This window comes from Nyctereutes procyonoides, unplaced genomic scaffold (assembly GCF_905146905.1).
Source record: "Nyctereutes procyonoides isolate TBG_1078 unplaced genomic scaffold, NYPRO_anot_genome, whole genome shotgun sequence".
In the NCBI taxonomy this organism is placed as follows: Eukaryota; Metazoa; Chordata; class Mammalia; order Carnivora; family Canidae; genus Nyctereutes; species Nyctereutes procyonoides.
The window spans coordinates 557928-573225 of record NW_026575051.1 but is presented as its reverse complement, the minus strand read 5'-3'; the positions used below and the strand labels follow the sequence as shown (position 1 = coordinate 573225).

Sequence of the window (15298 nt, the reverse complement as noted above, 5' to 3'; positions counted from 1 at the left end):
TTTTGTGCTAGTGGGGAAAGTTCAGAATTCAGAATCAGAGGACTTGCCTCAAGTTGTCCTTCCCTTCCATTAGCTGTAGGAACGTCGGCAGGTCTTTTAACTTCGCAGACTTCAATTCCCTCCCTGAAATCTATTTGATTGTTGTGGTTGGAGGACAGATAATGAACGCAAAGGACTTCCTAAAGTACACACGTAATAGTATTGTCGCTATTCTCCTTCTTAGTGTGAGATAATGAAATTGATGGTTTTATCATCCGTCCTCCACCTCTTGAAAGACCTCGGTCAACCTTTAAGACAGTTAACAAACAGTTCTCCCTCTTTGCCTAGGGATCCTTAGGAAAATGACCTCCACAGGTCCATCAGGATGTAGTGTCAGAAAGGGAAAGACATGACTTGTCCTAAAAAAGCCAAATCAAAAGGAAATGAATTTCCACTGCGATGGAGACTCTTCAAGCGACACGCCTACGGGCAGTTCTCCAACCTGCAGCCTCCGGCCACGACTGCAACCCGCAGCTCATTTCCATTTCTCCTGAGTCAGCGGACTCCATGTCTGGGAGGACCGAGGACGGCTCTCTGGCCGCGGCCGACGCCTCGCGACGACTGTGGTCGGCCCCTCTATCCACCGCCGGGAGCCAGACTCTGTGGTCGCGGTTTGGAAATCTGCGCGGGAACGCGGCGCTGCGTGGTGCGTGGTGCGCGGTGCCACGCTGTGCCCGGGAGCCGCCCAATCGAGGCGCGCCACTCAGTGCGCGCGCGGCAGCCTCGGGTTACCGCCTCGCTTAACCGATTTCAGGCGCCCAGGAAGACCTGCCCTTTGAGCTGCTGAGGGGGCGGGGCGGGGCCTTGGCGGCGCCTCCCGGTTGGGCGCTTCCTCAGTCGGCGGTTGTGAAAGACAGCAGCAGAAGCCAATCAGAGGGCCGGCGCCCTCTCGGCGCGAGCTCCCGCGCGCCGGGTCGCGGCCGTTACTGGCGGCGCGCGGGGACTCTCGGGGGGTGAGTTGTGGGGGCCGCGCCCACCGCTCCGCGGGAGCCATCTTGATCCTCCCGTAGGGCGGGAGGGGCGTGCCCTGCTGCGACGGGGCGGACGGTACTTGCCAGTTGGTTTCTCGGATTCTAGTGTTCAGCCTCACTTGACGCCCCTCCCCGAGGTTAGGTATGAGGACGGGGAGACGTGGGGCCCGGCGGGAAGCCCCTGGGGTGGAGATGAAAGATGGTGGCGCCCCGGATGGAGCCGCGGGGCCTGGGCGCCCGCTGAGTTCCTGCCTTCGGGACGGAGTTAGCTCTCCCCGGGGACGGCGCCTGCTTTCCCTGTCAGCAGCTAACCTCTAAGTGAATTCCAGCCTCACCGTTTTGAGTTTTCATCACCTTTCATTTGCCCTTTCGCAGGAGGGTGGGGTTGATTTTGTTTGTTTTGTGACTGTATGCCGAGCTCCTTGAGCAGTTCCAGGTGCTCAGTAGGTATTACTGAATGAATATGATGTGACCTAGGGGAAGAGACCCAGTTTGCGAAGGCAGAAATGGAAAGTAATGGTTGCAATATGGTGAGAAGTAGTAGGGGAAGTAAAAGTTCTCCGACCACGGGGGGCACGTGGGGACACCAAGAACAGAAAGCAGGGACGCCTCCAGGAAAGGCCTTACCGAGGGAGCGACATTTGGACTGAATCATAAATCATGGGTAGGAGTTGGACCAGAAAACTAGGAGCTAAGGGCCAAGCAACTGACCAAGGCATGCAGGTACGGGGAACAACAGGAACAGTGTGTTCAGAGTTTGGGGAGAAGGTCCCTGTGGCTGAACCATAGGCTTTGGCAGAGGGGAGCAGGACCTGAGGTTCAGATCATGGAGGATCTCGCTAAAGAGTTGAGAATTTATTTCATCCTGTGGGCATGGAAAGCCATGAAATATTAAACAGAGGACAGAAAATACCTTGTTTACCTTGGGCAAGTTCCTTAACCCACCTATGTTGCAGTTGCTTAGTCTGATAGAGTAATAATAATAGTTTAAAACATTTTTGTGAGGATTAAGTGAGTGTCAGTATAAACTAGAGTAATGCTTCATGCAGAACAAGCCTCTATGTACCTCGGTTGTTAGGATTCTCGGCAGTTAGTTGATCACATTGAGATGTTCTGCTGAAGTATAAAAAGCATGCGGTTTGCCTCCAGAAGCACATTACCCTAAGCAAGTCATTTAATGTTTTAGCCTTAATTTTTAAGGTTTTATTTATTTATTCATGAGAGACAGAGAGAGGCAGAGACGTAGGCAGAGGGAGAAGCAGGCTCCATTCAAGGAGACCGACGTGGGACTTGATCCCTGAACTGGGATCACGCCCTGAGCTGAAGGCAGACACGCAACTGCTGAGCTACCCAGGTGTCCCTTAGCCTTAGTTTTTTAAATGCCTGCCTCATATGTCCATGATGCCTAACACATAACACAATGCTGAGCACATAGTTGATGCTTGGCAAAGTTTAGCTCTCTCTAAAATATTTTTTTCAGGCTGTGGGTTCCAAACCAGTAAGTGGATGGTGAAATCAATTTAGCAGGTTGCAGATCAGCATTTAAACAATAGTGGATGGGGAAAAAAAAAAAAGAATGAAAACTATCAGTATATCATATACCATGAAGCTAAGCATTGTTTTTTCTCAGAATGTTTGTCTCTTTACATAAGCACATGCATTTGTAGTATGTGTACTTGGAATCTCATACTGTTTATTCCCACCCCCGTAATATTTATTTATTATTATAGACAGAAATGTTTTTTAAATAGTTCAGAAGGTTAATAACAGGATGGTTGTCAGAAGGAGACATGTCGGGACACCTGGGTGGCTAAGCGGTTGAGCGCCTGCCTTCCACCCAGGTGGTGATCCTGGGGTCCTGGGATGGAGTCCCACATTTTATTTTGGGATTTTATTTATTTATTCATGAGAGACACAGAGAGAGGCAGAAGGAGAAGCAGGCTGCCTGCAGGGAGCCCGATGTGGGATGGGATCCTGGGACCCCAGAATCACCACCTGGGCCGAAGGCAGGCACCCAACCACTGAGCCATCCAGGTGTCCCAGTAAATAAAATCTTAAAAAAAAAAAAAAATAGGAGACATGTCAATCTCCTATAACTCTCCAGGGTTATCTCCAGTTATCAGCCTCCTCTCTGAGACTGCGCAAGAACCTGAGATGATGATAATGTGTTTACTTCCCAGGTCATGGAGGACACCCAGGCTATCAACTGGGAGGTTGAAGAAGAGGAGGAGACAGAGAGACCCAGTGAAGCCTTGGGGCGTGGCTTAGAGCCTGTAGGGCGGTTGCATATCTTCAGTAGTGCCCATGGACCAGAAAAAGGTCAGAGGTTCTTGGATGATAAAGTACTGGTATAGGCCTCATTTTTATGGGGAGGTAGTTGGAGGGTTGTAAGCATCTTTTATATTTTTTGAGGAGGTCTGAGTTTTTCACTGGGAATGCAGAGGAAGGGCTGATTAAGTTGATTGCTCCTGGCAAGTACCCTGGACTCAATGGGCTCAATTTTACTTTGGTAGGAGAAGATGAAGAGATTCAGATGGAAATCCAGCATGGTCTGGAAATGAATGGTGGTGATGGTTGCACAACAATGTGACTGTACTTAATGCTACTAAACTGTACACTTAAAAATGGTTTAATGGTAAATTTTATGTATACTTTACTGCAGTAGAAAAAATCCAATGTGGATGGATGGGGTATTGACAATAACGCATTGCTTATATTCTTCAATACTTATACATCCTACCGTCTTTTATTTTTCTTATGTGTGTGGGGACCTTGAGTTAGTAGTGGGGTACTTACTTAACAGGAATATTTTCCTGATAGCAGGCCAAGACTCAGGCCTTAACCTATCTATCTCTCTAATTCTTAGATTTTCCCCTGTATCTTGGGAAGAATATGGTAGGCCGAATGCCTGATTGCTCTGTGACCCTGCCCTTTTCATCCATCTCCAAACAACATGCAGTCATTGAAATCTTGGCCTGGGACAAGGCACCTGTCCTCCAAGATTGTGGCAGCCTCAATGGTACTCAAGTCCTAAGGCCTCCTAAGGTCCTAAGCCCAGGGGTGAGTCATCGGCTGAGGGACCAGGAGTTGATTCTCTTTGCTGACTTGCCCTGCCAGTACCATCGCCTGAATGTCCCCCTGCCCTTTGTTTCCCGGGGCCCTCTAACTGTAGAAGAGACACCCAGGGTACAGGGAGGAACTCAACCCCAGGGGCTCCTGTTGGCTGAGGACTCAGAGGAGGAAGTAGGTATGTTTGTATATTGGGAGGGTGGGTGAGAAGATGGGGATGGTGAGTATAGAACAGTCAATTAACTTAATCCTTTTTACTCTTAGATTCTCCTTCTGAAAGGTGTGTGATGAAAGAACCAAGGACCTCCCCTTTGGCAGCAGTAGTTCCAGAGAGGTAAGTGCCAAAGGGCCAGATACTTACATCTTTAAAAGGAGGAGGAACCAGATAGACTATAGAATCTATCTGCAAGAGATGATTGTTATGAAAGTGGGGCTGGGGAATTGCACATACTCTTTTGCTCAGCTGAACTTTTATTGAGCATCTCTGATGTGCCAAGTGAGGACTAATTGCTGGAGAGAAAAGAAAGAAAAAAAAAAAAAACAGCTACTGCCTTGTGTCTGCCCTTAAGGTGCTCATAGTTGAGTGGAGTATTCCTTCTTGGGAAACAGATGCTATCAACCCTTTCTCTTCTGTTCCCTTTAACAGTGATGAAGAGGGGCCTTCTCCTGCCCCAGATGGCCCTGGGCCACCTTTTGCCTTCAACCTGAACAGTGACACAGATGAGGAAGAAAGTCAGCATTCAGCAGCGGGAGAGGCCTCCTTATCTGCCAGAAGAGGCTCCACTGCAGAAACAGAACAGCTGAAAGCTATGACACCTGCAACCCAGCTTGGAAAGGATCAGTGTTCAGTGAAGGAGAGGAACAATAACACAAAAATTGAGAGGGATGCAAGGAATGGGGTGGTCTCACTTGGGGGGATTCTGGAGAGAAACCAAAGTGCTGGGGAGGACAGTGACACAGATGTGGATGAGAGCAGGCCTCCAGTAAGGCCTGCTGAAGTCCATTTGGAAAGGGCCCAACCTTCTGATTTCATAGACAGTGATACTGATGTGGAAGAAGAACGGATCCCTGCAACACCAGCTGTAGTTCCTATGAAGAAGAGGCAAATCTTCCACAGAGTTAGTACAAAGAGTCTTCAGGAACCTGCTTTGGTTCATCTACAGGAGAACCCAGCTGGTAGTGATACAGATGTGGAGGAAAGTGAGATCCAACAGGCAGTCCCTCTGGAGAGAAACCAAATTTCCATGGTGATTGACAGCAATACAGACGATGAGGAAGAAGTCTTAGCAGCACTCACTTTGGCACGTCTGAAAGAGAGCGGATCTGATACATGGAACAGAGGTACAGATGTGGAAGAGGACAGGGCCCAACCTTTGGCCCTTCTGGAGCGAAGCCAAACCTCTGCTGGGAGAGATAGTAAGACAGACATGGAGGAGGAGGGTCTCCCAATGGAAAACAGAAGAACTGTGCCCAAGTGTCATACAGACAAGGCATGCTCAGAAAAGAGGCAATTTCCTCTCCAAGACAGTGATCTAGAGGTAGATGAAGATAAGAGCTTACTTGAGGTCCACCTGGAGAGAAATCAAGCCTCTGCCACCATAGACATCACACAAGTGGAAGAGAAAGTCCTACCAGGACCAGCTATTATACTTGTGGAGAAGCATCAGGTGCCTGTGGTATGGACAAATCAAACATATGTGGAAGTAGAAGGGGGCCAAGCAAAGCTGCCTGTGATGCACCTAGGGGAACCCCAGCCTCCTCTATCTGAGGACTGTGGGACAGATGTGGAGGAGGACACATCCTTAGCAGCCTCACTGGTGGCAGATACTGGAAAGCACCAGCTTCTAGCAGAAGGGGATGCTGGGACAGAATCGGCTGCACCAGTTCTTGAGCAGGAGAGAGTTCTTGAGGCGAGGGCCCAGGGGGTTTCACTTGTATCACAGGTGGAGCAAGATCTCCCTGTCTCAAAGGAGAACCTTATAGATCTGGTGGTGGACACAGGCACTTCAGGAGAAACCATCCAACCACAGAGAGAGGGAGCCCAGACCCCCACAGAAAGGAAGAGGGAACCACATGTGGACAGGACCAAGAACTCTGGAGACAACCATGGTGGTAAGTGCTGGCCTTCTTCCTTGACCCCGAAAAGAAAGAATGCTTATAGAATATCTTAGTCCACTTGGGGTACTGTAACAGAATACCATAGGCTGGGTGGTTTATAAACAATAGAAATTCTTTCTCATAGTTGTGAAGGCTTAGAAGTCTAAGATCAAAGTTCTGGTATGGGGCAGCCCCAGTGGCGCAGCGGTTTAGCGCCGCCTGCAGCCCGGGGTGTGACCCTGCTGGAGACCTGGGATCGAGTCCCACGTCAGGCTCCCTGCATGGAGCCTGCTTCTCCCTCTGCCTGTGTCTCTGCCATTCTCTCTCTCTCTCAGTCTGTGTCTCTATGAATAAATAAAATCTTAAAAAAAAAAAAAAAAAAACAAAGTTCTGGTATGATTGTGTTCTGATGAAGACCTACTTCCTTGTTCATAGGCAGCTGTTGTCTCACTGTGTCCTCACATGGCAGAAGGGCACAAGTTAATTGTGGGGTCTCTTTTATAAGGGTACCAATCCCATTCAGTGGGTTCTACCCTCATGACCTAATCATCTCCCAAAGACCTTACCTCCTAATAAAATCACATTGGGGATTAGGTTTCAACATATGAATTTTGGGTGGGATACAAACATTCAGTCCATTGTAGAGGGCTTGGGGTTGGGGAGAAAATGGTAGAGAAAGAGTAAGGAGTTAAGCATGAGATATGACTTATCTATCTTATATTGCTCCCCCACCAGATTCTGAAGACCTGGACCTCCAGGCTACCCAGTGCTTTGTGGAGAGACAGAATCAGAGCCCAGAAGGTGAGGGCATCTGTGTTGTATGGATGTTGGTGCAAGTGGGAGCTGGGAGCCCAGACTGATGGTCCTTGAAGGTTGTGAAAGCTGGTGTAGGTGGGGCAGGAGGCCAAGAATGGGTCCCTAGAGTTCTGTGGAAGAGCTAGGCGTGAGCCAGCTTTTCTTCTGCAGCAGTCCAGAGCATGGAGGATGAAGCCACTCAGGCCTTCCTGGCTACTCTACCCCAAGAGTCTGGCCCTTCCTATTACAGCTTCCAGGCCTCAGGTATAAGAAACTCTATCCTTCATGCTCCTAACTTGGCATCATTGCTTTTTCTCTTTACATGTTTCTTTCATATTCTTTGACTTTTTACTGACGTTTCTCCATCTCCATCATTTTTAAAGAGGCTGCTATGAGAACTTCTGTATGCATGTGGGATCTTATTTTTTTGGTCCTCTTCCCAACTTTCCTTTAATGACCAGCTTATGATGATGATGATGATGATGATGATGATGATCATTAGGTTTATTATTCATGAATTTTTTATTTTAAAAATTTTATTGCTTTATTTGAGGGAGAGAAAGAGAGCACACCTGCACGATTTGGGGAAGGGGTGGAGGGAGAGGGAGAAACAGACTCCCTGCTGAGCAGGGAGCCCCACATGGGGCTCAATCCCAGGACCCAAGATCATGACCTGAGCCGAAGGCAGGCACTTAACCTACTGAACCACCCAGGCATCCCTATTATTCATGAATTTATCTTAATCTTTTCTCATCCTATTTATTACTTTTCCCTATCTGCATCTCTCTCTCTCTCGCTGTCTCTCTCTCTGTCTCTATCTCTCTGTCTCTCTGTCTCTCTCTCTCTCTCCCTGACTCTTTACTTCCAGGTGCCCTGGATGAGCCGTGGGAAGTCTTGGCAACACAGCCATTCTGTCCAAGAGAGTCTGAGGCCTCTGAGCCCCAGCCCATTGCTGCCCACATTGATGCCCATGGATCTTGCCCCTCTACACCTAGGACAGCACCACAAGCCCAACATCCAGAGAGCCCAGTTCATGCAGAGCCACTGGGGATTCAAGGCAGAGGGATGCAGACTGCGGAGAAAGACATGGGTACACCAAGAGAAGCACCAGAGGAGGTGGCCCCTGAGAGAGGCCCATTGGACAGGGAAACCAAGAAGCTGCCAGCAGGAGAGAGAGAAGATGTGTTAGGAGAAGAGTTAACTAGAGGGATATGGGTGTTAGCTAGAGATAATCAGGGACAAGAGTCTGACCAAAAGGTGAAAAGTGCAAGTACTGAAAGGAACATGGAGAGTTTAAACATAGAAATTGAGATACCCAGGGAAGCACAAGAGAAAGAGACAGAAAAGCAGTTTATTGCAAGAGAAATATTTGAGAGAGAAGCAGAGAAACCAATACTAGAGAGAGAGGGTGAGCCAAGTGGATTAGGCATGAAGGTACCAGAAGTAAAACTGGAGAGAGGCCCACAGAGAGGGGAGATAGAGAAAGGGAGCCAAGACCAGGAAGGGCAGGCCTCCAGTCTAACACCAGAGCCTAGTGCAGGGATGGGGGCCCAGCAGGGACTTGCTTCAGTCCCAGGAGCTTCTGGGAGCCAGTCAGGTGGAGCCCCGATGAGCCCCAGCAGGCAGGAGAGAGGTAAGTGAAGGCAGAGGGGAACCTAAGGTGGTACACAGCACTTGTGCTAAACAACCCCTAAGTGGCTGAGTGCTTAGACCCCAGCTACATACACTTGTTTTTACTTTCTGTCTAGGCCACCTGACTTGCAAGGCGCCACCTGCTGAGAAGGCCTCTGTGGTGAGAACTGCTTTTTCTACCTCCCTCTATTTCACTGCCCCTTCCCCTGACCTTGCTTTAATCTCTTCCTTTCTCCAGCTTCCCAATTTTCTTCCATTGTCACCACTCCTTAGTTGGCTCTGTACCTTTCCCTTCACACCTATCATTTTCCATATCTGTTTCCCAAGGTCTGTCTCCCTCTGCCTGACTTAGAATGTCTTTTTTTTTTTTTCATGTCTTTCCCATCTTTTTCCAGCCATCCTTTTATTACCATCATCCATCTGTGGGGAACACTATACTGGCATGAGGATAGAACTGTGGGAATGAGGACTGCTTCCTCCCTAGGAAGTTCCAAGTCTCATGGAAGGGAGGTTACAGACAAGTGAAGTGCCAGGAACACACTCTAACCATAAACAAGTATCAAGAATAGTATCTAAGTACTGTCTCTCTTCTCTGCCTCTTCCTCCCTCACTTACTTCTATTTCTCCTCAGGGTGATCAGGAATCCACAGATGCTCATCTGCCTGCTGCAGTGCCTGAAGCTTCAACCCCACACCACAACCCCCTCCTCTCTCAGAGTCAAAAACATCCTGTGTCTCAGCCCTTCCTTTCTTCCTCTCCATCTTCTTTAGAGCCCATTCCCAGGACCAGGCAAAATGGGAATCAGGAAGTTCCAGGGACTCCTTTATCCTCAGAGATGGAGCCTCTGTACCCAAAATCCAAAGTCAGGCTCCGAGGGTCCTCCAGGAAGACACTCTCTGCAATTTCTTCTTTAGCCCTTGAACCTCACTCAACCATCCCCACAGACCAGCCCCTCTGTCCTGAGCCCACATCTCGGGTCACTCGGGGCAGGACATGTAGGTCCTCTCTCAAGACCCCTGAACTCCTTGTCCCTGAAGTCCAGCCTTCCACCTCCAAAAACCAGTCTGTCACTGCTGAGCCCATATCTCAAGGCAGGACACGTAAATCTGTCAAGACTCCTGAACCAGTTGTCTCCACAGCCACTCAGAGCAGGGCACTTAGGTCTTCTGTCAAGACTCCCAAAGTAGACATCTCCACAACCCCTGCGCTCCAGCCTTCTACTTCCAAAGACCAGCCTGTCACCCCTGAGCCCACATCTCAGGTCACTTGGGGCAGGACACGTAGGTCCTCTGTCAAGATCCCTGAACCAACTGTCCCCACAGCTCCTGCACTCCAGCCTTCCACCTCTGAAGACCAGTCTGTCATCACTGAGCACACATCTGGGGGCACTCACAGCAGGACACGTAGGTCTTCTGTCAAGACTCCTGAGCCAATTGTCCCAACAGCTCCTGAAGTCCAGCCTACTATCCCCAAAGACCAGCCTGTCACCCCTGAGCCCACATCTCAGATCACTTGGGGCAGGACACGTAGGTCCTCTGTCAAGACCCCTGAACCAACTGTCCCCACAGCTCCTGAACTTCAGCCTTCTACCTCCAAAGACCAGTCTGTCATCACTGAGCCCACTCACAGGAGGACACACAGGTCTTCTCTCAAGACTCCTAAGCCAACTGTCCCCACAGCCACTGAGCTCCAGCCTACCACCCACAAAGGCCAGCCTGTCACCCCCAAACGTACATCTCAGCGCAGGACACCTAAGTCTTCTAGCAAGACTCCCACATCAGTTGTCTCCACAGTCCCTGAGCTCCAGGCTTGCACCCCCACAGACCAGCCTGTCACCCCCAAACTTGCATTTCAGGCCACTCGGGGTAGGACACAAAGGTTCTCTATCAAGACCCCTGAACCAGTTGCCCCCACAGTGCCTGAACCCCAGCCTTCTATCTCCACAGATCAGCCTGTCACTCCTGAGCCCACATCTCGGGCCACTCGGGGCAGGACACATAGGTCCTTTGTCAAGATGCCCCAGCCAATTGAACCCACAGCCCCTGATCTTGAATCTCTCACCCCCACAGATCAACTGTTCTCCCCCAAGGTTCAGGGAAGTCAGGGTAAGATGCTAAGGTCTTCTACAATAAGTGCTGTGCCAGTTCTTACCACTCCTGAATTCCAGCCTTCTGTCCCCACAGACCAGCCTATTCCCCCTGAGCCCATCTCTCAAGCCAATTGCAGCAGGAGGCTGAGGGCCACTAGGAACCATAAGTCCCTTATAGCTCCCATTATCTGTGAGCCCTACTCTGTACTCCCTGAACCTAAATCTCGGTCCTCAAGGAACCAAAGACAAAGAGCAGCGAGAGCAGTTGAGTCCCTCAGGACCATTCCCAAGCCGGCCTTTGCCCAGCTTCCTGAAGCCCCCACTCATGCTACCCAGATCCACAAGTTGGAGGCAGCAGGCAGATCTGAGTTCACCCTGGGGCCCCCACCTAAGGCCTCTCAGAGCCACAAGAGGCCTTTGGCTACTGTGGATTCACCCCCACCTCAAAAACGGCACCAAAGAGGAGAAGTCACCCAGGAGACAGTGTTCCTCAAGGAGGAGGAAGAAGATCCAATGGAGAGGCCAAGGGAGGAAGAGGTGAGGACAGGGCCTGACTGTGAAGCTAGGAAAGGGCTTGGAGGCTCCGAAACTCCCAGCAAGATCTTTTTCAATCCCAGGATGTAGTGGTTCCAGGACCAGGCAAGAGAAAGAGAGACCAAGCAGAGGAGGAGCCCAAGGGAATCCCAAGCCGCAGTCTTAGACGAACCAAACCTAACCAAGAGTCCACAGCCCCCAAAGTAGGAGAGAAGGGGCATGGGGCTTGGTGGGAGGCAGATGTGGGAGGATGGGAGGATACCAAGGGGTTTGGAAACAGGCGCTGATGGCATGGGTTGCTGTGTCCAGCTCAAGCTAACTCCCTCCGCAGGTTCTCTTCACAGGAGTGGTGGATGCCCGTGGTGAGCGGGCAGTGCTGGCCCTGGGGGGGAGTCTGGCCAGCTCAGTGGCAGAGGCTTCCCACTTGGTGACTGATCGAGTCCGCCGTACGGTCAAGTTCCTGTGTGCCCTGGGGCGGGGGATTCCCATCCTCTCCTTGGATTGGCTCCACCAGGTGAGAGGCTAGAAGATGACAGCAGAGGTACCATGGCAGAAAACTACTCTCAGGGTGCCCTAGAAAGGGGAAGGAGGGGCCCAGGAAGACAAGGGAGGTGAGTGAAGCAGAAAGCTTAATTCAAAAAACATTTTGTAAGCTCCCTCCAAATGCTAGGCAGAAGAGCTGGGTGGTGAGCTTGGGCTGAGCTTTGATGCTGACTGCTACTGTCCTTAGTCCCACAAGGCTGGTTGCTTTTTGCCCCCGGATGAATATGTGGTGACTGATCCTGAGCAGGAGAAGAACTTTGGCTTCAGCCTTCGAGATGCTCTGAGCCGGGCTCGGGAGCAAAGGTTGCTGGAGGTAAGAGGCTGTTTTGTGCCCCATGCTCCAACCCTCCCTCCTGAGGCTCCCCAGCTATTCATAGCCTCTCAGTGCATACATCTGTGGCCTCCACCATTTTCTTTCTCTTAGGGCTATGAGATCCATGTGACTCCAGGAGTCCAGCCACCACCACCTCAGATGGGAGAGATCATCAGCTGCTGTGGAGGCACTGTACTACCCAGCATGCCCCGGTCTTATAAGGTATGGGTGGGAACACAAGTATTGAGAGGATAGGGGAGCCCTGTAGTATGTAAAGGGATAGGGATGAAGGAGAAGTCTGTTGATTCCAGGTGGATTTATTTGTATTGTATTTTTAAAATTTTCAAACATACAGAGAGAACCTCTATCATCAATGAACCTCCATATATCAATCACTCAGAATTAACAAGGTAGTTTAGATTTTGCTACATTTTCTTCATGTATTGTTTTTCTTTGCTGAACTATTTTATTTATTTTTTTAGTTGGGTTTTTTTTTTTTTTTTTTTTTTAAGATTTATTTATTCAGGGGATCCCTGGGTGGCGCAGCGGTTTGGCGCCTGCCTTTGGTCCAGGGCGCGATCCTGGAGGCCCGGGATCGAATCCCACGTCAGGCTCCCGGTGCATGGAGCCTGCTTCTCCCTCTGCCTGTGTCTCTGCCTCTCTCTCTCTCTGTGTGACTATCATAAATAAAATTAAAAAAAAAAAAAAAAAAAAAAAAGATTTATTTATTCATGAGAGACAGAGAGGCAGAGATACAGGTAGAGAGAGAAACAGGCTCCTCCAAGGGAGCCCGATGTGAGACTTGATCTTGGATCCTGGGATCACATCCTGAGCTGCAGGCAGACGCTCAACTGCTGAGCCACTCAGGCGTCCCTTGCTGAACTATTTTAAAGGAAACTGCATATATCATATTATTTCCCCCTATATACTTAAAATATACTTTTCTAGGAAATTATGTACTTTTTTTTTAATGTAATGACAATGCAATTATTGATCCATAACAAAATTAACAATAGCTTCTTAGTCATTTTGTCATACTCCTTTAGTCAGATTTCTCCAGTTGGCCAAAAAGTTCTCTTTACAGTTCAAATCAGGATTCAAACAAGGTCTATGTATTGCCACAATTGCATATCTCTTTATTCTCTTTCACTCTAGAAGATCTTCCCCCCACCCCCAACCCACCCAGGCTTTTTTTTTTTTTTTTTTTTTTTTAATTCCATTGACTTCCTGCAGAAACTAGGTCAGCTGTTTTTTAGAATGTTCCCGTCTGGGTTTTACTGTTTGCCCCCATGCTGTGTCATTTATCTTGTTCTTCTTTTACATTCCTTATAAACTATAGTTAATTTTAAAAGCTTGAATAGGGATGCCTGAGTGGCTCAGCAGTTTGGCACCTGCCTTTGGCCCAGAGTGTGATCTTGAAGACAGAGGATTGAGTCTCACTTCGGGCTCCCTTGCATGGAGCCTGCTTCTCCCTCTGCCTTTGTCTCTGCCTCTCTCTCTGTGTCTCTCATGAATAAATAAATAAAATCTTTAAAATAAAAACATTTTTTTAAATAAAAATAAAAGCTTGAATAAATTCAGGTTTGGCTTTTCTGGCAAGAGTACTTTTGGCAAGTGCTTCATATCAGGGAATCTATTTCAGTGATGCTGAAACTGATTCGTGGGTTCTGAACCTATTCCTAGGATTCTTTTTCACCCCTGACTTTGTCTTTGCTGTCTTTCCCCAGCCTCAGAGAGTTGTGATTACATGCTCCCAGGACTTCCCTCGATGCTCTATTCCGTTTCGGATTGGGCTGCCCATCCTCTCACCTGAGTTCCTGCTAACAGGAGTGCTAAAGCAGGAAGCCAAGCCAGAGGCGTTCATCTTCTCCACTTTGGAAATGTCATCCTCCTGAAAATGTCACTACAGTACTCTTTTCCCTCCCAGACCAGTGAATAAAAGTGTTAGAGTAAGATTTGGAAGAAAGAACCTAGGGCTTTAGAGAGGATTGGGGTAACTTGACCTGACTTATCTTGGAATATTATGGGTAAACAACAGATAGGGAGGTCTGGAGCCACAGATTTCTTAAGTGGTCACTTAGAGTTCGGTGGTACCATACTCAGATATCTTAGCAGAACCAATGTACTTACTGCTCTGGGCAGACACAGTACCCTACCTCCCATTTGGAAGCCACTTCTTTTCCTCTTACTGGGATCCTTACTCATCCTCTGAAAGATAGTGGAACAGTTTTAGTGTCAGGAACTTGAAGGGATGCTGGGAGTGAGTAAATTTGAAGTTGGAGTTATGGAATCCTCTAGAATATTTTCCTTTCTCCTCCATCGTGTTAGAAGCGTTCTTTAGCTTTGACTTTGAGCAAATCTCTGCACTTTTCTGGCCTGCTTTTCCAGTGTTTACAAAATTAGCTTAGGTTTAACGTCTGATAAATTAAATATTCACTCTGTGCCTTATGGTGTAGTGCGGTTTTTTGTTTTTGTTTTAGTGCGTTTTTTTTTTAAACATATCTTAAATTTAAATTTTAAGAAAGTTGGTTGATTACAATGATATGGAGAAATTATAACCCTTATTATACATTCCTGGTAGGAATATAAAATGGTTCAGCTACTGTGGTAAACAACCTGACAGTTTCTCAAAAAAAATTAGATGTAGAATTACCAAATGACCCAGTAATTCCATTAGTAGGTATACACCCAAAAGAATTAGAGTGTTGAAACAAATACTTGTACAAAAATGTTTATATCCACACTTCACAAGAGCAAAAAGGTGAAAAGAAAAATGTCTATCAACATTATTTATGTGAATAAACACATGTGGAATATCTATACAGTGGAATATTATTCATCCATAAAGGGAGATGAAGTACTGATTCATGTTACAGTGTTTTAAGGATGAACTTTCAAAAGCATTATACTAAGCGAAAGGACCCAAACACAAAAGGTCACCTTGGATGATTCCACTTACATGAAATACCTAGAATAGGTAAGTGCAGAGACAGAGTAGAGTGGTTGTTGCCAGAAGAAGGGGAAGTGGGGAATGGCTGCTTAATGGGTACAGGGATTTATTTTGGAGGGATGCAAATGCTTTGAACTAGAGATAAGGTGACTGCCCAAATTATGAATGTATTAAATGTCACTAGACTTTTTTTAAAAAAAAGATTTATTTATTCATGAGAGACACAGAGAAAGAGGCAGAGACACGGGCAGAGGGAAAAGCAGGCT

General features: G+C 48.1%; 1 protein-coding gene across 10 annotated transcripts; it reads left to right on the top strand.

The window, feature by feature from the left end:
* The first annotated feature begins 612 nt into the window (after nt 1-612).
* Nucleotides 613-14530, top strand: MDC1 (mediator of DNA damage checkpoint 1). 10 transcript variants are annotated; one of them, XM_055330133.1, is made up of 15 exons: nt 613-685; nt 3191-3329; nt 3877-4257; nt 4344-4413; nt 4726-6191; nt 6912-6977; nt 7143-7235; nt 7840-8604; nt 8720-8763; nt 9235-11229; nt 11310-11429; nt 11558-11740; nt 11957-12082; nt 12194-12304; nt 13810-14530. In XM_055330133.1, exons 2-15 carry the CDS (start codon nt 3194-3196, stop codon nt 13975-13977), a joined length of 5724 nt encoding a protein of 1907 aa, XP_055186108.1. In that variant the 5' UTR covers nt 613-685; nt 3191-3193; the 3' UTR covers nt 13978-14530. The 10 variants fall into 10 exon arrangements, with proteins under 10 accessions (XP_055186108.1, XP_055186107.1, XP_055186106.1 ...); XM_055330132.1 differs by lacking the exon at nt 613-685 and adding an exon at nt 725-992; XM_055330131.1 differs by lacking the exon at nt 613-685 and adding an exon at nt 999-1147.
* The last annotated feature ends 768 nt before the right edge of the window (nt 14531-15298 follow it).